The sequence below is a fragment of the Notechis scutatus genome, chromosome 6, assembly GCF_049901735.1.
Source record: "Notechis scutatus isolate UNSWTSFEM ecotype Mainland chromosome 6, rNotScu1.2, whole genome shotgun sequence".
Taxonomy (NCBI): Eukaryota; Metazoa; Chordata; class Lepidosauria; order Squamata; family Elapidae; genus Notechis; species Notechis scutatus.
The window spans coordinates 53,778,351-53,798,806 of NC_142014.1; the positions used below are offsets into that span (position 1 = coordinate 53,778,351).

Consider the following 20,456-nt stretch of genomic DNA (forward strand, 5'->3'; position numbering starts at 1 on the left):
CGGTTTTTCTATGTATTTCCCAAAGGTACCTCATGTAATTCATTGATAGCACAGAATGTATGTTTCTAGCCATTATAACTGGCTCACTGGTTGTCACCATCCCTGTATACATGTAACATGAGAGGGCAGAGATTTTATTTTTGCTTCAGCCAGAAAAAGGTTGGGTTTATGCTAATAATGAGCAGTCAATACTGCTTTTTAAAAAAGAAAAATGGCAATGCTTTCAGATATATTCTTATATCCAGGGGTAGGATTCTATCAGTTCGGACCAGTTCTATAGAACCAGTTGTTACGATTCTGTGCAGTTCGGAGAACCGGCAAATCGTGCCCCTGGCTGGCCCTGCCCTTCTCCGTCTGCCCCTCCCCTCCTTGCCTAGTCAGTCCTTATCACGCATGCGCCACATCGCGTGTATGCCCGACATCGCTGACTGTATTCTCCCCCACCCAGTCACTCATTAAGGTATTTTTTTTCCTCCCGACGATCAGCTGTTCCGATGATCAGCTGTGCCGGGATCCCCCTCGCTGTCTTATTGCTTCACCCAGGAGGCTTCCCTGAGGCCCAGGAGGCAAAAAAGGGGCGCGTGGAGGGGATGTACTGCCTGCCCCCATTCCATTTTTTTTTTTGCCTTTTTAGACCTCGGGGAAGCTTCTTGGGTGCAAAAACGCCCCCCAGGAGGCTTCCCTGAGGCCCAGGAGACCCAAAAATAGAGTGTGTGTGTGGGGGGTTGCTGCAAAAAAAAAAAAAAAAAAAAGCCATGCTCACAGAACCGGTTGTTAAAAAATTTGAATCCCACCCCTGCTTACATTATATCTTATACCTATGCCAGTCTGATTTCACAGAAGGGAACCCAACCTCTTTCTTAATCTTAACAGTGGTTTGTGCCAGTTAGGGCTTCCACATGCAGGCTACACAAATATAGTTACTGGACTAGTGCACTATATTTCTTTGTTGCCGTTTACTGCTGTTCAGCTCTTTACAGGCCAGATATGGTAATGTCATGTACATGGTAGAGCTGCAAAATCAAATTTGGCTTTATCCCATTATAAACATGCTTGTACTCTGGCTCTTTTGTCCCATTTAGAACACATCCTATTCCTTCCCTCTTTCCACTTCTTTATTTTATATACACACACACACACACACACACACACACGAGACTATTAAAATACAGAGAACCAGTAATTGTTTGTTAATATTTTTAGTATATTGTAAGGAAAATGAATATACAACAATGAATAATGCAATGTATGTATGTTCCGCTGCATTGGGGTCCCTGAGGCCAGAGTTACAAATATGCCCTCTAGTGATCAATATGAAGAAACTGCTTCCATAAAGAGAAATTTATGCAAAGGTGAGAAGGAAAAAAGCCATCTTTCCCTCTCCTTCCTCCAACTTGATTTCTGCAAAAAAGGGGTAAAATGCACAATGGCCTGAGCATAAGGCACAAATCAGAATGAGGTATTTTATGCAACCTGCAACCTTTTCCCTTGTGTTGTAAGCTCTGGTTGCCTTTGACCAAGAGAGAGGCAATCGTTACTGTCAATCTTCTAGCATAGTAGTGGACTGCAGTTCTTAGAAGAACTTAAACCTTCAATTAACATTGCATCATTGGAACTATTGCAAAGTAACCCTTATAAAAAGAGCAGGCAAACTGGTGAATTTGGAACTGTAGTTGCCACAATCCTTGTCATTGGCAAAGCCAAGGAGTTATTTGGCAGCATTTGGTTCCCGTTGTAGAATGGCACTGTTCATTTCCTGCAGCCGTTTAAGGCAAGGCTCCATGTTTACGCCCCACTTCAATAAAGGCCTCCACACATCGATCAATATCTTCTTCGCTGTGAACAGCTGAGATCTGAACTCGGATACGGGCTTTACCTTTGGGCACTACAGGATAGCTGAAGCCGATGACATAAATGCCTGTTGGGTGACAAGAATGGTGCTGCTGTTAGTCAAGCCATGAGGGAGTGAAGTTGGTATGGCTATCTGCACTTGGGAAGGGTAGCCATAGCTAGGTAAAAATGCTTCCCACTCCCATCTCCCTCATACATACATTCACTCTACTCAGAAGCACCCAAGCTGGTCTTTCAGCTGCCTGTAATCATTGAGTCACATCCGGCATTTTCAAGGATAGGCTGATTGGCAGAGGCAGCCACCTCCCACCCAGGTTCTTAGCTTATGAAAGCAAACATTAAGACAGAGTGGGTGTAGTAGAAGAGAAAAGGAAATAAGCTAAGGGCATGCAGATGGGGGAGGCAATGTCTGGAGATTGGCAGCTATTTTATTTTTTTATTTATTTATGTCAATTGCTTACAAGATAATAGGTATAAGTAAAAAACATAGTTATGAATATATGGATACATATAAGAAAAATAAAAAAAATAAAAGAAACAATAGGACAGGGACGGTAGGCACGTTGGTGCGCTTATGCATGCCCCCCTACAGCTATTACAAGTAGGCAACAGGACTATCACAGTCAACTGCTAAAGCAGGGGTGTCAAACTCACATTGTCATGGTGCTGTCACGTGACATATCATGACTTTCCCCCCTTTTGCTAAGCCAGGTGTGGGTGTGGCCAGCATGTGACGCATTCAGCCTGCAGGTCGTGAGTTTGACAGCCCTGTGCGAGAACCACAAGCTATGGTGGGCAGCACATCCTGGTGGGAGTTCTGCCTGGAGCATTTCTGGGAGCTTGGTAGCAGCTAGAAAAGGAACAACTCCTGAGGCAGCACCTTATCCTAACAAGTGTAAGAACTTTTGGAAAAGGGCAAAGGTTGTACTCTTATTTTATAACATTTGAGACTTTTGTTTGAATGAAATATTAAAAGACTAAGCATAAAGGATGTGTATTAATGATGTATTTACATGGCAACAGTAACTTACAAGTCCTACATGATAGAGCTGTGCCTTGGGCAAGGGGTTGGATTAGAAGACCTCCAAGGTCCATTCCAGCCCTTTGGTTTTAGGACGCAGAACAATAGCCTGTTGTTGGGAAGGTGTGTGCTGCAATAAAGCATTTATTGCATTGCAATAAAGATTTGCTACATTGTGGTGTATCCAATCCTAGAAAGCTTCTGTAGCAGACCCCGGCTGAATCTTCTTTGGCATCCTCTGCTTCAACTGGCACTCCAGGTTTCAGGCCAGAATCTTTCCTAATCTAATTAGAAGGAGCAAAGTCCTAAAGAATGCAGGAGAATGAATAGAAAAATGAGATGCCCTTGGAAGAGTAGATGGCTTTAGGAAGAGGAAGGCAAAGAACAGAAGCAAGTAGCTAAATCAAAAGGACATTTCAGAGTACTCAGAGTCAGACATGGATGCTTGTCATCCACAAATCTGTAATTCTAATTTCACTCTCTCTTTAGGACTCATCAACCAAGGTGGAAGCAAATGCCAAATCAGCCAGCAGCTCTAAAGTACTTGGGCTTCCGGTACTATTTAATGTCTTAAGAGATCATTTTAGGATCTCTTTCAAAATCGCAAAATGGCACATTTTGTGGATCATTTTGAGACAAAACAGAAGTTGGAAATTGCTAAAAGTTCAGTTGATATTTGCCATGACCCATCATAAGGAAGATGGTCACGAATTATTCTCCACTCCATAGATACTAAGGTCAGAAATAATGAATATAAGTCGCAGGTGTCTGGATTTCACTTAAACATAAGCAAAACTACCCAAAAGTAAGAGCTGTACAAGAATGGAACAGTCTACCTAGGAAGGTTGTAGGTTCTTCACCTGAGAAGGCTTTTAAGAAGGACCCTTCTCAAGGAGGTCTTAATTAGTTTTCCTGGGTCTAGTTCCCTGAAGTAGATAACCTCTGAGATAATCTTTCAGTTTGATAGTTTCATAATTCTATGAATTTTCAAAAGGAATTTCTATTTCATTTATTAAAATATAAGAATTCCCAGAAGCAGCAATTAGTTCAGATGTTTCTTCTACTCAGGCAGTTGTTGAATTATGACAACTGGGACCAGGATCGCTGTTGCTAAGTGATGTGATCGTAAAGTGTGATGCATCATGCGTCGCTTAGCGATGGCAATCCAAGCAGTCCCAGTTGTCGTAGCAAGCCTAAGACACATGGGTTGTTACATGGGGAGCAGAGGGAGTCCTAAGTAAGAAGTGGAGGGGTGCCTGTGTTCAAGCACAAGATGGCTAGGGAAGAAGGGATATGGTGGGTGCATGACTGGAAGGCCCAGGGAAGGAGGGTGTCAGTGAATATGAGCAAGCTAAGAGGGAAGGAGGGCATAATGCACGTATGAAGAAAAGCTGGTGGGGGTGGGAGAAGGAAGGACGTATCCGAGTGGCTTGTAATCTTCCCTGACGGCTTCCCATTGACTTTACGTGCGCAGAGAAGGTCAGCAACAGTGATCATATGATTGCGGGATACTCTAATTCAGAGGTGTCCAATTTTGGCAATATTGGCTGGAGAATTGTGGGACTTTATGTCCATAAGTCTTAAAAGTTGCCAAGGTTGGACAGCCCTTCTCTCTGTTCATAAGTATGAGCTGGATGCCAAGTGCCTGATTTCTATTCACATGACTGTTGTGGGGGGCACTGCAATAGCTGGAACTTTGAGGACTGATTGTAATTCCCTTGATTCAGAGCCATAATAACTTCAAACAGCCATGAACAAATGATTGTAGCTCAACTATTTGTAATTAAAAATTGCCAAGAAGTTATCCTCATTTACCTGTTCTATTAAAGAGTAAATTGAATGGGACAGGAAAGCACTGGTTCCAACTCTGATGGCCTTCAATGCAGAAGGTTGCAAGTCATCTTTTTTTCTCACAGCGCTAAGATTTTAAGTAGGTTGTTACAAATGCCCTCTGGAAGTTATGGATTATTACTGCCCATAGTATCTATGGCAGAATGTTTAAAGGATACTGGGTATAGAGTGATAACTTTACGCCTTCCTATGATTTAATTGGCACCGAAACCAATTTTTGAGGGCCAAAAAAATCACATCAGATTATGCGGTATGAGCCTCCAACTTCTCCAGAACATTTACCTCTTTTTAGTATATCATCAGCCATCACTGAAGCCAACCGGGCATCACCCAACATCACAGGGCAAATAGGATGATTATTGCCTGAAATTGTAAATCCAGCTGCTGCCATCTTACTTCGGAACCTGCAGGTCAGAGGAAAATCATCATTTGATCTATTTTAAGCTAAACATCTCAACAATTCAATCCTTAGGAACAATAACTTTCTAAGAGAATTCAGATGATGGGTGCCAATAGTTATATAAAATGAGAACCACTGAGAATATGTGCGGTATAAGGGTACAAGTTCTACCTCTGAAAATAGAATAAGATCTAAGCATTATTTGATTATTTAGTTAGGCAACAGCTGGCTCCAGCAACCAATTTGTTTCTCTCCTTCTCCTTCCTACCATTGATTGCAAAGAAAGTAAAATACTTTGGCAAAGTATGCACATAGACAACTCATTAAGGAGTCAAGATGTCTCCTGTTCTCTCTCTTCCCCCATCCTCACAGCCAGAAGACTGGCTGAAGTGCTTTCCCCATCTCATAATTAACCATAAGAGGATTCAAAGCTCATTTGCAATGAAGGCACAATCGCTCCAAATGCCACGTTGCTGATCTCAAATCATTAGGAAGAGGACCAAGAGAAGCAGCACTTGTGCTGTTGTCAGTATTGGATGTGTAGGTTCAACACATTATGATACCTTTATGACACCAAGGAAGAACAAAAAAAAAAATAGTTCTCATGAAACAGACCAAAGCAGCTACATAAAAACTCTGCCAGTAGCCACAGAATGTGGAGAAATATCAGAAAATGAAACAGAACATCCTGAAGGAGAGCTACATTGGCTGGCTAGAACCAGAGAACCATGTTACCGCATTTCAATAGAAGTTCTACCTTTTGTACAAGCTGAGCAAATTTTATTAGTTCACCTAATTGGCACAGCAGTGCAAAGTATTTCATTGCCTTTGCCTGAAATGTTGAATATTCAACAAGGATTGGGATGAGATTATAGAAAAAGCAAATCAAAACAGAAGGCAACAGGAAAAAAAAATCCTTCCTATAAGGAAAAATTGTGGAAATCAGATCAGTGTCAACTTAATACATCTTTTAGGACAGTGGTCCCCAACCTTTTTTATGCCGCGGCCCGGTACCGGCATCAGCTGGGCACCGCGGCCCAGTACCGGCATCAGCTGGGCACCGCCATCTTGTTTTGATGAAAAAGTGCTTCCGGTGAGCTTTCTACCTGGAAAAGCTCACCGGAAGCACTTTTTCATCAAAACAAGATGGCGGCGCCCAGCAAACCAGCGGCCCAGTAGGATTTGTTCCATGGACCGGTGGTTGGGGACCCCTGTTTTAGGAGACAGAGCTATATATGGAATTATAAGTATTTCCACAGAATTCAGTGGGTGTACATTTGTCTGAGGCAGAGAGAGTTCAGTTCATTTCTCAGTTCTCATTTGAAAAATACTTATTGGAACTGGATAAACAAGGATGAAAATATAAACTTATCCACCCAAGCCACTTTTTTCCGTTCATGTCACAAAACATACCTAGGTTCAATTGCTAAAAAATGCATTGCTGAAGGGAATCCGTGCAGAGTAAGGACTGTTGATTTGTTAAATTCTAGACTAGAGCGTGTTTCTCAATTCCTGCATCATGCTAAGACATTACAAAACTTTCCTAGTTTTAGCTTGGCATTCTATGTTTAAGGTTTAACCATGGTTTATGATTCAGCGTGCAGTGCAAATATAGGTTTATTCTAACAGTTAAGCAACCCATATGGTAGAGCAAGGGACTTCAAACTTGGCAAGTTTAAGACTTGTGGACTTCAACTCCCAGAATTCCTGAGCTGGAGGAGGAATTCTGGGAGTTGAACTCCACAAGTCTTAAAGCTGTCAAGTTTGAAGACCCCTGCATTAGAGAACCCCACTTTCTCTGTAGAGCAACCTATTATTAGATAGATTATTAGCATGAAGAGCACAATATATTCTCCCTTACTGTGAAGTCTTGACAGCCATGGACTGCGCAATGGCATTGCTCTCCATGAGTAGGTCCAGAGCTTTGGAGGCACAGCCCACAACAGCAGGAGGCAAGCTGTTGGAAAAGAGGTAGGGGCGGGAACGTTGGCGCAGAAGATCCACGAGTGCTTTAGGACCAGTTGTATAGCCACCTACAAAGAGAAAAAAGTATTTTTTCTATTAGTCACCAAGGCTTGCGTTTCACCAACCAGTAATCCCCAATGAGTCTTCCAAGAAGCTGACACATTGTATTTTTTGCTTTTTTATAATTCAGACAGTGAAGATTAAAGATCCAAATGGAATCTTCCCCATGCATAACTGGTGGTCTGTGCTCCTCCTGATAATTCATACACTTGTGCAAAAAAATGCAGTATTCAGCCAAAAGAGTATCCAAGTTCTTTACTTCACTTCTGAAAGGAACCTGCATTAGATGCAGGAAGAATAAGTGAATGGCAAGGGGCTGTAGGTGTAGAAAGCTAAGGACAGCATAGGATGGAGTGAAGCCTGAATTTCCAATTTTTTCTTTCACTTAAAATAGGGCTGTTATTCCTATCAGTGGCTTAATACACTTGTTATTTCTCATTTAGCCTCAACCTGAAGAAAATTATGTTGTTAGTATTTGGTGGTTTGCTGCTAAATTTCATCAGGGCAATGTTAAGGGACTCCAGAAATTAGAAACATACATTAGAAAGCTAAAATAGAAGATAAATTGCCCTGTCTTTCCTCAAAGCTTCCAAGATTTAGAAACGATATGTTAAAATCATTAGCTGAAATTGGCACCTGCTGCTCCCCCAAGGGCTTTTCCAAGTGTTGAGTTGATTATAGTTACTTGATCCATCACTCCCAAAAGCTCATCGGTGCCCCTGCAGGAAGAAAAGAACCTTAATAGTCTAGACTCTAGGCCACTGGCCCCCAACCTTTTTTGTGCCGCGGCCCGGTACCGGCATCACAAAAAGATCCGCGGCCCGGTACCGGCATCAGCACGCATGACAAGGCAAGGCGAGCCGAGTGACCAGCCAGCCAGCCGTCCCCCGCTTCTCCCCGCCACCTTCAACTCCTCCTTTGTACCTTTGTCGATGGGCTTCGCTTCGGGACGGCTTCAGGACGGTCGCTCGGCTCGCCTTGCCTTGGGTGCTGAAAGAATCCTCGCGCCTTAGTTTCGTTCGAAGCCCCCCCCTTCGATGAAACTAAGGCGCGAGGATTCCTTCAGGACCCAAACGCCGCTTTCCAACTGGAAAAGCTCACCCGGAAGCACTTTCTCGTCAAACAAGATGGCGGCACCCAGCAAACCGGCGGCCTGGTAGGAAATGTTCCACGGCCCGGTACCGGTCCGCGGCCCGGTGGTTGGGAACCCCTGCTCTAGGCAGTTCAAGTCAAAGTAACAACAATCCAAAACTGACATCTTACATTTGCTCTTTCACTATCATTTTCAGAAGGTAGAGACACAAACTATCTAATCTGAAAGGGAAAACCTATAAATTCTAATAGAATACAAGCCATTATTACAGTCTTGTCCAATTCAACAACAGAACTTGGATGCTGATGCAGTTCAATACATCTGGAAGGCATCAATCAGGAAAGACTATTCTATAGCACACACATTTTTGTATGGTCTTGCTTTTTAAATCTCCCTTAAAAAGACTTTGCCTCAAACAGATCTAGAATTGTATTCCGTGTATCTCTGTATACATACCATAAGAAGCCACTCCAGAATAATTTTTTTTGTCCTATCTATAGAGAACTAACTCTTCAAAGAAACATGTCCTTCTTGCTAATAAAAAAGCTCTTGTGTATCAGAAAGGATTGGGAGATGTATTCAAAAGAATCTATTTGAAAACAGGGACTAACAAAATATGATGGCAAGCGGCATGCAGAATACTCAGATCTAAAATGAACAAACATGCTTCAGATCCAGCATAGAGATCAGATCTCTACTTGTCAGGTGTCCTTTAAAGGAGTAGAAAGAATGTATTCATGTTGGGTTTGAAGAATACTTGCCCACTTTGGATCTGAATATTATACACCTCAAAGTGAATATATAACCTAAAGGTGCTTATTTCTCAACAGCACTCGCATTGGAGAAGATTAATGTAGTTTTAGGAATGCTTATCTACCACTCATGATTAATTCACAAAAGAATTCCCAGAAACAATCTGATAAAAATTGACTTATGTACAAGGGGTAATGCAAACACAATTAAAAGGCTAATACTTCCCTTTATATACAGAATTTCACACAAATGTAGATACAGCACAGAATGCATTGTATTTGTTGTCATCTTACAAGCAGAATGGCAAACACGTTATCATCATCCTTTAAGCATATCCCTATTCCATTGAACTTTTTAATGCTTAACTTCCATTCTAGTCCGATTCTGATTATTTTGTATTATATACTGCTGAGAGCTTCTTAGAAACTGGCTACAAAGGCTGCACATGTTGATCATGTAACTGTGATATGCTGTAACTGTTGTAAATCACACTTATTGTCAAGCTCTTAAATTACAACCCATTGCTGTGGGGATGCTGTAAGCCATGTAACTTTGATAATTGGTCACAAGCCTATTTTTGCAGTGCCACTAGACATTCAAATGGTTGCTAAACAAGACAGTCGTTAACCAAGAACTACCTACATTATGCTAAATCATACTGTGTTTTATTTGATTTTGACTTAGCTTGTTGTGCGAACCCAACCATTGTGGACCAAAAATCATATCAATACGAGTTGTGGTGGTGCAGTGTTAGAATGCAGTACTGCTGACTACTTTTGCTGACTGCTGGCTGGCTGCAGTTTGGCAGTTCAAATCTCACCAGGCTCAAAGTTGATAAAGCCTTCCATCCTTCTGAGGTCAGTCAAATGAGGACCCAGATTGTTGGGGACAATATTCTGACTCTGGAAACTGTTTAGAGAGGGCTGTAAAGCACCATGAAACGGTATTGCAGTGTGCTTTGGACATCATGGTTTATTTAAGAAATCGTGGATGATTTGATGTGAGAAGTCAGAAAGTAGGCTGTATTTCTACACATTGTATGTAGAAAAATGTGGTTGTTTTTTTTTTTTTTACAAAAAGCATCACAGAAACAAATTTTAATTTGCTATTCTCAACAAATATAGCTGTTTTTCTAACATCGATCAGAAAAAAGTAATAGTTTCTTACCTGCCATTAGGCCCAAGAAATCCAGTGGCATGACATTCATCAACAAAAACAAAGGCATTGTATTTCTGAGCGAGGCCACAAATTTCCTTTAATGGGGCAATATCACCATCCATGGAAAAAGCACCATCTGTAGCCACCATCCGCAGACGACATTTCTGTGCAGAACAGTGGGTGACAAGAGTATAGGCAAGGGATTCTGGCTAGTTAAAAGATTCTGGGAGCTTTGTTTTGCTTTGGTTTTTGGGAGATCTGTACTACTGAACAATCTACTCTGTTTCTCCAACAATACGGCCTCCCCCAATAGGAAGTCCCAGCAGGTTTTATAGGCATGAAATGAAATTAAGCCCCTCCCCCCAAATTAAGGCCTATATTAAAACATGCGAAATGGGGGGGGTGGAATGGTGGGGGGGCCCTTGCCATTAGGAAGTACTTTTGTTGCACACCCGGATATGGTGCTGCATGTGTTGACCCTGATACGAAGTGCCCCACCAACGCCGGGGTCAACATCCAAGCCGTCGCTGCCCGCCCGCCCAAAGATTCAAGGGGGGGGGGGGAATTAAGTCACCCCCGAAAAGACAGCCTAGCCATTTTTTCAGGGCTCAAAAAAAAAATAAGACCCGGCCTTATTATATGAGAAACACGGTAGGAGTTACCCAGCTACTAACCTGTGCCTCCTGCAGTTTGACTTCCAGATCTTGCATATCCATATGTTTGTAACGATACTTATTGGCTTTACAAAGACGGATTCCATCAATTATGGAGGCATGGTTCAGTTCATCTGACAGTACTGCATCTTCGGGCGTCAAAAGTGCCTGTAAATACCAGAAAACAAATAGAACAGTTATAAAAATAATCCCATCATACATGGGAATTCTAACAGTGTTAAGGCATTTATTGTTGCTGTTTGGAATGTTGGTATGTTTATTTTGTATTGTATTATTGTGTAGACATGTAAATTATAACAGATTATAACACAGATTATAACAAATTATAAAATGTTTTTTTCTTAAACATTTATTTTCCTTTAACATCAGTTTACATGTTTTACCCCTCAATACCCCCAACATCTATTTCCATATGCACATTACTGGAATATTGTATGGATACTTATGTCACACTAAACCATGTTTTAACCATGATTAGATAAACTACATTTGGCTGGATTCACACAATACACTAAACCAAATCAATTCATATCATAAATCATATGAGTCTAATCACTGTGCCATAATATCATGGAAGAAGGATCAGAACAATTTTTGTTATTTATTGTAATAGCACTACTATAGTGAACCATTCAGAAATCACTGAAATAGGGTTGCTTTACAATTGTGGTGGGTAATCCACCCCTTCTTGCATCAATCTCCTATTTACACAAAGTTAACAACCTCAAAGATCCCAGCATTGGCATCAAAACAGCTGATGTAGAGAATGGCATCTTCTCTTTGATGGAAACGAGCGATCTTCTCCTCCAGATCCTTATGTATATTCTGAAAATTTGGAAAATAGAGAAAAAAAAATCCCAACATAAATGGCCACAACTATCACTATTACCCATGCAGCTTGAAGAATCTACACCCATATTTTTGGTGATACAAACCACAGTGCATGCACACATTAATTATGGTTTACTTCAATCTCATTTTGTTGCACAAAGTAGATAAGTGTTATAAGCAGCACTATGCCATAAACCAGGGGTCGCCAACCTTTTGGACCTCAGGGACCACCAAACTCATAATTTTAAATCCCGCGGACCACTAATATGAATTTTGACTGATGGTGTCTTGCTGATGTTTTCCCAGGGTCTCTGCAGAAAGCAGCAAAGACCCTGGGAAAATCCCCAAAAAAGTCTGCAGGAAAATCCCCCACCCCATTTTCCTACTAATCGAACATTTGGGATTACAGGATACAGTCTCCAGCTCCGTTCTCAGGGAGGGGGAGAGAGCGGGGGGGGGACTTTTGGTTTCATGCAAGGAAAGCAGCAGGTGCAGAAGTCTTTCTTTCTCTCCCCCAAACTCTGCCAGAAATGAGTCTTTGCCTGCTCAGCCTGTTGGAGCAGGATGTCTTGCAGGGTCCCAAAGACTCATTTCTGGTGGAGTTTGGGGGAAGAGAAAGAAAGACTTTTGCTGCTTTCCTTGTATGCAGCCAAAAACAGAAGGAGAAAGAAGTGGAAAGAAGCAGCCTGGTGGCCAGGCCAAGCGCATGGGGCGAGGGGGGGGAAGTTCCCCACTCTGCCCTTTCCCCCCTCCCCTCACTACCTTGTGTTGTGTGCAATGCAAGCGATGCAAGCCTTGTGTTCCCACAGGTCATGTGGGCGACGCAGCCTTGTGTTCCTGCGCAGCCTGGATTAATTGCTTTGGGGGGAACATTTCTCTGTGGACCACCAAAATTTTCTCACGGACCACCAGTGGTCCCCGGCACACTGGTTGGCAACCACTGCCATAAACAATTCACACATCTGAGTGTAGTACCCTGTTTCTCCAACAATATGGCCTCCCCCAATAGGAAGTCCCAGCATGTTTTATAGGCATGAAATGAAATTAAGCCCCTCCCCCCAAATTAAGGCCTATATTAAAACATGCGAAATGGGGGGAATGGTGGGGGGCTTGCCGTTAGGAAGTACTTTTATTGCACACCCGGATATGGTGCTGCCTGCGTTGACCCCAACACAAAGTGCCCCACCAATGCCGAGGTCAACATCCAAGCCATCACCACCCGCCCGCCCGAAGATGCAGGGGGGGGGGGAATTAAGTCACCCCCGAAAAGACGGCCTAGCCATTTTTTCGGGGCTCAAAAAAAAATAAGACCCGGACTTATTATATGAGAAACACGGTAGCTTGAGAAAAGATGTTATTTATTACCTAATAGATCTATACCTCCAACATTATGCTCAATTTCAGTATGTCCAAGAGTAACTTATCATAGTAGTCCTTGACTTACAACAGTTAATTTAGTGACCACGGAAAGTTATAATGGCACTGAAAAAAGTGACTTAGGACCGTTTTTTACACTTTCAACAGTTGCAGCCATGTGCTGAAAATTCGGATGCTTGGCAACTGGTTCAGATTTATGACAGTTGTTGTGTTCCCTTTTGCAACCTTGTGACAAGCAAAGTCAATGGGGAAGCCAGATTCACTTAATCAGGTCACTAACTTAATGACTGCAATGGTTCACTAACGACTATGGCATGGAAAGTCGTAAAATGGGGCAAAACTCATTTAACAAATGTCTCATTTTGCAACATAAATTTTGGGCTCAATTGTGGTCATAAGTCAAGGACCACCAGCATTTTCCACATAGAATAAGCCAATATCTACACAGTCAAATCCAAACGGAAGGCTGGTATTATGGTAACCTCTGTTTTCTTTTCAGAAATATCCAAATAAGTGCAAATGCATTAACTATTATCCCACCAAGACAAATCACAGCAGCTTTAAAAAGACCTACTGTATGAGAAAACAGAAAATCCAAACTTTGTGTATAGTAGAATCCTGAGAAACTCAAATTTTTATGAACTTTAGGCTCCTAAAGCTAGCACCAGAAATGTATTACTAATGATATTTTTTCATGTTTTTATCTTTCTTCCAGTACCCAACTTTTTATATAGAATTATAGATTCCATAATATAAATGTGAAGGATGTGCACTGCTTTGGATTCAAAGGTAAAAAAAAAAAAAAAATACTCAGTGTGTAATGGGGCATATATGTGACAACTGCCTGCAATTCCTTCAACCAAAAGTCTTTTTTGGGGATTGTACTATAGCGGGAGAAAGGTCCTGGGAGATTTGAAATTGTAACTATAGAATTGCAATCAGCCTGCCTTCCATAGAAGACCTGTATATCGCTTGGGTCAGAAGGAAGGCTGGGAAGATATATACAGACCCCACACATCCTGGACATAAACTGTTTTAATTCCTACCCTCAGGACAGCGCTATAGGGCATTGCAGGCCAAACCAACTAGACACAGGGACAGTTTTTTCCCTCATGCCTGAACACTAATTCTTACAGTGCTTTCAAATGTCTATGTGTATTTACCCATATAGTAGGACTGTAGTATTTTTATCCTTATTATCTTCTTTACTACCCCCTCCTATTGGCATTGTTTTGATTATTATTATTGTTGCTTTGCATGTACACTGAGAAGCTTCTGCATCAGAGACAAATCCCTTGTGTGTCTAAACACACTTGGCCAAATAAAGTATTCAATTCAATTCAAGATACAGCAGATGAATGAAGGTGAATATACCTGTCCAGGGATAATGTTGCAGGATCCAATCTGGGTCCGGCTTTGGGACCCAAAATGTTGTCTTCCAAGCTAGAGAGAGTTAACTAGAGAGAAGTTCCCTGGAGATGGGTTCCAGCACGAGTCCAAAAGTCAGAAGACAAACCTTTGGTCCCAGTGACCAACCCAGATTGGATCCTGAAAGATGCAGCTCCTTCAAAAAGTTGCAGATACTGCTATGGGAGTACCCCATATGTTCCAAAGCATTTTTTGCCTCAAAATTGAACAGTCCTAAGAAATAATACAACAGAACCTTGCCTTGCTTTTGAAAATGTTTAACTCTTAAAAATTGTCCCCAGAGCAACTGCTAAGGAAAATCAAATTTTCAAATGCTTGCTCTACAAATATAGTGCTATAAGGCATTATAAATTGAATTATAAAATGATAGCTTTTACACAGATCCACATTCCTATGGCTTCCTACTTGTGTTCCACAGATGAAGCGGACAGAACTGAGGCCAGCTCCGTACTTCTCCAGAGCATCATGTCCAGCACGGATGACTTCTGGATGACTAGAAAGTCCAAGGTAATTGTTGGCACAGAAATTCAGGATATCTGCAAAAAAAAAAATGACATGTAGGAAATGAACTGGGCACAAGGGATCCAGCCATATGCAGCTTCTTAAATAATTCTACATTTCTATTATATATAGAAATATGTTCTATATTTCAATTTTATATATATATGGTTTTACTTTATGTCATGAGATAGTTTTGTCCACATCCTATTCTGGTTAAGCTTCAGCTTCTGCTTGTCAGGACTTCTAGCAAACATCATTTTGCCTCTTGTCTGAAGTTTGAATATTTGAAGATAGACCCTTAAGAATAACATTACTGTACAGATCTTCCTCAAGCAGGTTTTGATACTTTTTTTAAAAACTGCATATAGAGTATATGCAGGTCCAGGTCTACTGGGTTACTAAAAACACCCTTTGTTTACACTAGCAAATATGGGAGAATGAATCTTTGTTTGGATTGTCAGAACTATGGATATAAATGCAAAGATTAATCATGAGAATAGCAAGATCAAAGCTAAATTATAGTATTAATCTACTCCAAAGGTAGGTAAGTTGAGGTCCCAAATATGCACACTTGAATCCCCCCCCTTTTTTGTAAATTTTATTGGTTTTTAAAAACAAACATAAACAAACAAAACATAAAAACATAAAACATCTTTTTTGAAAGCAGCATAATCCTGGGTTACATCTCTTCGTACAGACACAAATTCAAGTTCATGCTCATTTTTATATTCCATTCCATATCTTATTACTATTCTACATTTTCTATATAGCTTCTCCCCTCTTTTAACTTTCTTAATTTTATTTTATTTATTTCATCTCAATTCAAATCATTGTACTTATATTCTTTGTCTGTCCTGTTTCAATGGTCTGCTATCTTTTCTCATTAAACAAAATTTCTCCTGTAATCACTGATTGGAGTATGATGCCTTTATATCTTTCCCCTAAAATTGTAGCACTTAATATAATACATAACTTCCATTCGGATTCTGCTTGGTACATTCTAAAACTACACACTATATTCTTAAAAAAAGAAAAAATTATAAATGTATAATATAATTAAAACAACAATCCATTCCAATTCAATTCTATCATTAATATTAATATTCATTTAAATCTTAACATTTTGCACATTACTTTTCAAATAAATATCATACTTCTATGGGAACAATTATAAACTTTCCATAGTTAATTCCCCCCCCCCCTTCACTTATATTTTATAAAACATTGACTAATTAAAATGTTCCCGTTCCTTCCTAATTCAATTTTCTCATTTATTTTATTTCATTTATTTTATTCACAAACATTTCACTAAATTACACTATTTTATCCCTCTTATTAACCATATATTGTTTCCAATTTTCTAACATTATTTCTATTACAAATATAACAATACAATCTTATGTATCTTCACAGAATCCCTTTTTCAGTTAGATTTTCACCCATTCTTTAAATAGGTCCTGTTTCTTTACATCTTGCTCCAAACCTTTGTAACTTCTCTTCCTTCTTCCCTCTCTTCTTCTCTCTCTCCTTTTTACCCCGTCTCTCCACCTCCATTTCCTTCTTCTGTATTCCCCTTTTCTGTTGCTTTCCAACATTATATCCACTTTTCAAATTGTTTCTCCCTTCTTTGGCTGTTTTTTTAAGTCTTAAATTCTCCATCCTCTTTCCCCCCTTTCCTTTTTCTTCACCACATAGAGTTACTTGTTCATTAAAGATGGCTTCTTCTTTGTCCCAGTCTTCTTGTTTTGCTTGTTGTTTCTCGTAGTTGTAGATCTCCATTTCTAGGAATTGAAAAATGAAGCCAAAACAGCCCTTCCCTTCTTGTGAATTTTCTTTATATTTTTTAAGTTCCATTTTCAATTCATCCAGAAGTGATGCCATTGTAAAAAAAATTTAAACAACCACCCAATTGTTTTTAGTCATTCAAATATAATAACTAAAAATCCAAAAGTCACCAAGCAATCCAAATACACACAAGCTGTTTCTTTTTACACTTTCTTCTTTTTTCACTTTCTCTTCCTGGGGTTACTATTTAGTTGCAAAGTTCCAGTTAAAATGTATCTTTTAGAAGTCTTATTGAGATTTTACTTTAGATTCTTTTGAAATCCAGGCAGTCTCCTCCCTCCAGATCCTGCCCTTAGTCTTTTCCTCTCCCTTCCTGCTTATAGAAAAAAAAGTTTTTAATGTCCAGAAATCTTTATTGTCCCTTTAGCATTTAATTATATTTTCAGCTTAATTGCCTATTGATGCCAAAGCGGATTTTTCCAATTTCTTATTCAGACCTCTTGGTTGTCAATGTAAGGAAGGAGAGAGAAGAAAAAAAAAACTTTCCCTTTTCACTTTCTTCCGCTGCTTCCAACTCTTCTTTGGGAGCGATGTTATCTTTTATAAAATTTAAGTTCCAGGGTACCTTAATTGTTGTTTTTTCAGCTTAACCCGGTCAGCCAAAACTTTCACTTATCTTCCTCCTGCACTTTCTTGTCCGGTTCTTCTTTGAGGCGGCCATTTCTGACCGCCGCTCCTACCGCCTTCGGGAAAGGGAGTAATGGCCAGCTGAGGAGGAGAGATGCGGCCCTCCTCGACCCTGCTGGCGATCTCCCCCCTCTTCACCACCTCTACGGGGTGGCTTAGCCCCGAAACCAGCCGGCTCGGGGCGCTCCAGTGGCAAGCCCAGGCAGAAACCGCGCACGATCGCAGATTCCTGCCTGTCGCCGAAGTCCTTCAAAACGGAAGTTCCACTTGAATCCCTTTCTTGTTGGCTTGGAACCACCTTTGTCACTTTAAAAGAAACTTTAAGAGCCTGTGCTGTGAATAAATCTGGGAAATAGATGAAAACTAAAGTAGAAAGCCCTACAAAAGAAATCAGTGGTAAAAAACATGAATCCCCATATTTACCCCAAACCCACTCTTCTAAATATAACATGGTCTTGTTCAAAAAAGTTGATCCCAGACCTTAAAAATCTACCCCGTCTTCACTTTCCTCACCTATTCCAATTTTCTCAATTCAACTATCGCAACAATATTCATATGTGTGTGATGGGGAAGGCATTAGCCATGGAGGTGGTATGAACATTTACACACCAGGTTAATTCTCACCCAAAAGTCTGTAATCTGTGCATTGGTTCCTAGTTCAGCAACATTCCAAGTACTGATCCTTTTTAATGTATTCTCAAATGACACAGTGCAAGTCAAATTACTAAAGAGTTAAAATGCTGCTTCTAAATGGAAGGAGTGGGGACTAAAATGGTAAATGTGGTTTGAAATAAGCAGGTGGAATTATGCCTATGGGACAATCTAATCCTTAAAATTGGGCACAAATGATTTTTCTGGAATTCCTGAGGAGGAAGCATTAACATTTTGGAGCAGCTTTTGATGTTTTGTGAAAACAATTTTGACTATATTAAATTTCTCATCATACATTTGATGAAAAAAATATTCTCACTTGATAGTATGGTTTGAGTGTGATTGATTAGGTGCATCTGGAGATACTTGACTTTATCAAGTATTTTAATAAAAGCTTTATTCCTAGAGCTAATTTTTATTTACAATTGAAAAATGGCACTGAAAAATATGTGTAATTTGCACATGGCTTCAATAAGTTAGATTTTTTTTTTTTTTTTTAGCAAATCAACAGGCTAGGGTTTTTAAAAAATGTCAGATCAGTATTACATGACCTTAAGATGAATTTTATTCAACAAAGTATTATTTTTCAAGACTACTGGACATCCCAAGGCAGTGGTCCCCAACCTTTTTTATGCCGCGGCCCGGTACCGGCATCAGCTGGGCGCCGCGGCCCGGTACCGGCATCAGCTGGGCGCCGCGCGCATCGATCGTGGCGCGCATCTTTGATGAAAAGTGCTTCCGGTGAGCTTTCTACCCGGAAAAGCTCACCAGAAGCACTTTTTCATCAAAACAAGATGGCGGCGCCCAGCAAACCAGCGGCCCGGTAGGATTTGTTCCACGGACCGGTACCGGTCCGCGGACCGGTGGTTGGGGACCCCTGTCCCAAGGGACATATAAGAAAAATTGGGTGTGAACCTTTCTAGATTAGAAAGATCATGAAGGATCTTTCCCAAGAAAAAGACATAGCGCTTTCTGCAAAGTCAGTAGGAGTTGTCCCATGCAGGAGAAAAGTAACCTCAAAGAAACTTCCCTGTATAGAGTCAGGGTGACTGGGTGGAACTGAGTCCTTCCTGACTCCTTCACAGCCACTGCCCAGGATAGAACTCCCTCTCAACCTTCTGAGTGGGAGGCAAGCATCTTCCCACTACCCAGATTGAATTTTCTCTCAACCCAGGATTGAACTCTCAAACTTCTGAGTCAGAGGTGGTATTCAGTAGATTCTGACCAGTTCTGGAGAAACCGTAGTGGAAATTTTGAGTAGTTTGGAGAACCAGCAAGTACCACCTCTGACTGGCCCCGCCCCCATCTATTCTCTGCCTCCTGAGTCCCAGCTGATTGGCTGGGTCTTCTTTTGTTTCCCTGCACAGGAGAACAGAGCTGGAAAGCAGGTTAGTGGGGTGGGGAGGGAATGGGGATTTTGCAGTAACCTTCCCCCAGGCATGGGGAAGGAATGGTTTTTTGTTTTTTTTTAAAGTATCCTTCCCCTGCCATGCCCAAATCCCACCACTGTTCTGAGTGGGAGGCAAGCATCTTCCCACTTAGCCACTCTAAAAGTAACTCAAATCTTAACTTTTATACTTGATCTGTCTTTTTTTATTCGTTTTCATGTACGGCTAACCAGCATCATTAACATACATGAGATGATTGTCTGATTTCTGCTTGCCAAATATGTCAGTTCAATAAGAAAGAGAAACATGAATTCCTGAAACTATTGCCAAATAAGTTTCTGTATTCCCCTTCCCCCAAAGCTCCGTTTCTCTTTCGTTTCTCTTTCCCAACGGCTTACCTCCTCGGCTGCCTTCCACATTAATATGCGGGCCTTGCTTTGATGTTATCACCCTCTCGTTCTTCCAGGTCCCGGCCCCTCGGATACCCTCCAGCTCCCCCTCCAGCAGGTGCTTGAGCTGGGCCAAAGCAGACTGCGCCCGCGAAGGGCTGCGTTGCCCCAGAACAAACGGGGCCCGTAGGAACTGGCTCCACCACATGGCTCCGAAGGAAAACTTGCCACACCGACAGTGGGAGATCCGACAGGCGAGGGCTTTTTGTCAAAAGAGGCATGGACTGAGCAGCCAATCAGGGAACAGAAAAGGCTTCTCCCTCCAGCCGCACCAATAAGCAGCAGAATTTATTTAAAGAGACAGGGTAACCTTAAGCGGGGGGGAATGATATTCTGAGATTCTAAAGCGGAGCAGAAATTGAACTGAAATTGGTAAGGAGCGGAATGAAAAATAGCCAAATGGGTTATTGGAACAAGTCATGCAGGCCTAATAGGAAAGAATATAAAGAAACCTGAAAGCTTGCTTAAGTTAACTGAAAATTAACTTCCTTAGAATTAACCGATCAGTTTTGTCCGCAACTTTTCATTTGTTT

General features: G+C 41.1%; 1 protein-coding gene across 1 annotated transcript; it reads right to left on the minus strand.

The window, feature by feature from the left end:
* Window positions 1-1,183: 1,183 nt before the first annotated feature.
* GCAT (glycine C-acetyltransferase) lies at window positions 1,184-20,149 on the minus strand. Its single transcript, XM_026694906.2, has 9 exons — window positions 19,873-20,149; window positions 14,868-14,998; window positions 11,550-11,651; window positions 10,827-10,973; window positions 10,162-10,316; window positions 7,785-7,867; window positions 6,985-7,156; window positions 5,006-5,127; window positions 1,184-1,918 (listed from the first exon to the last, which is right to left on the minus strand). Exons 1-9 carry the CDS (start codon window positions 20,069-20,071, stop codon window positions 1,767-1,769), a joined length of 1,263 nt encoding a protein of 420 aa, XP_026550691.1. The 5' UTR covers window positions 20,072-20,149; the 3' UTR covers window positions 1,184-1,766.
* Between the last annotated feature and the right edge of the window lie 307 nt (window positions 20,150-20,456).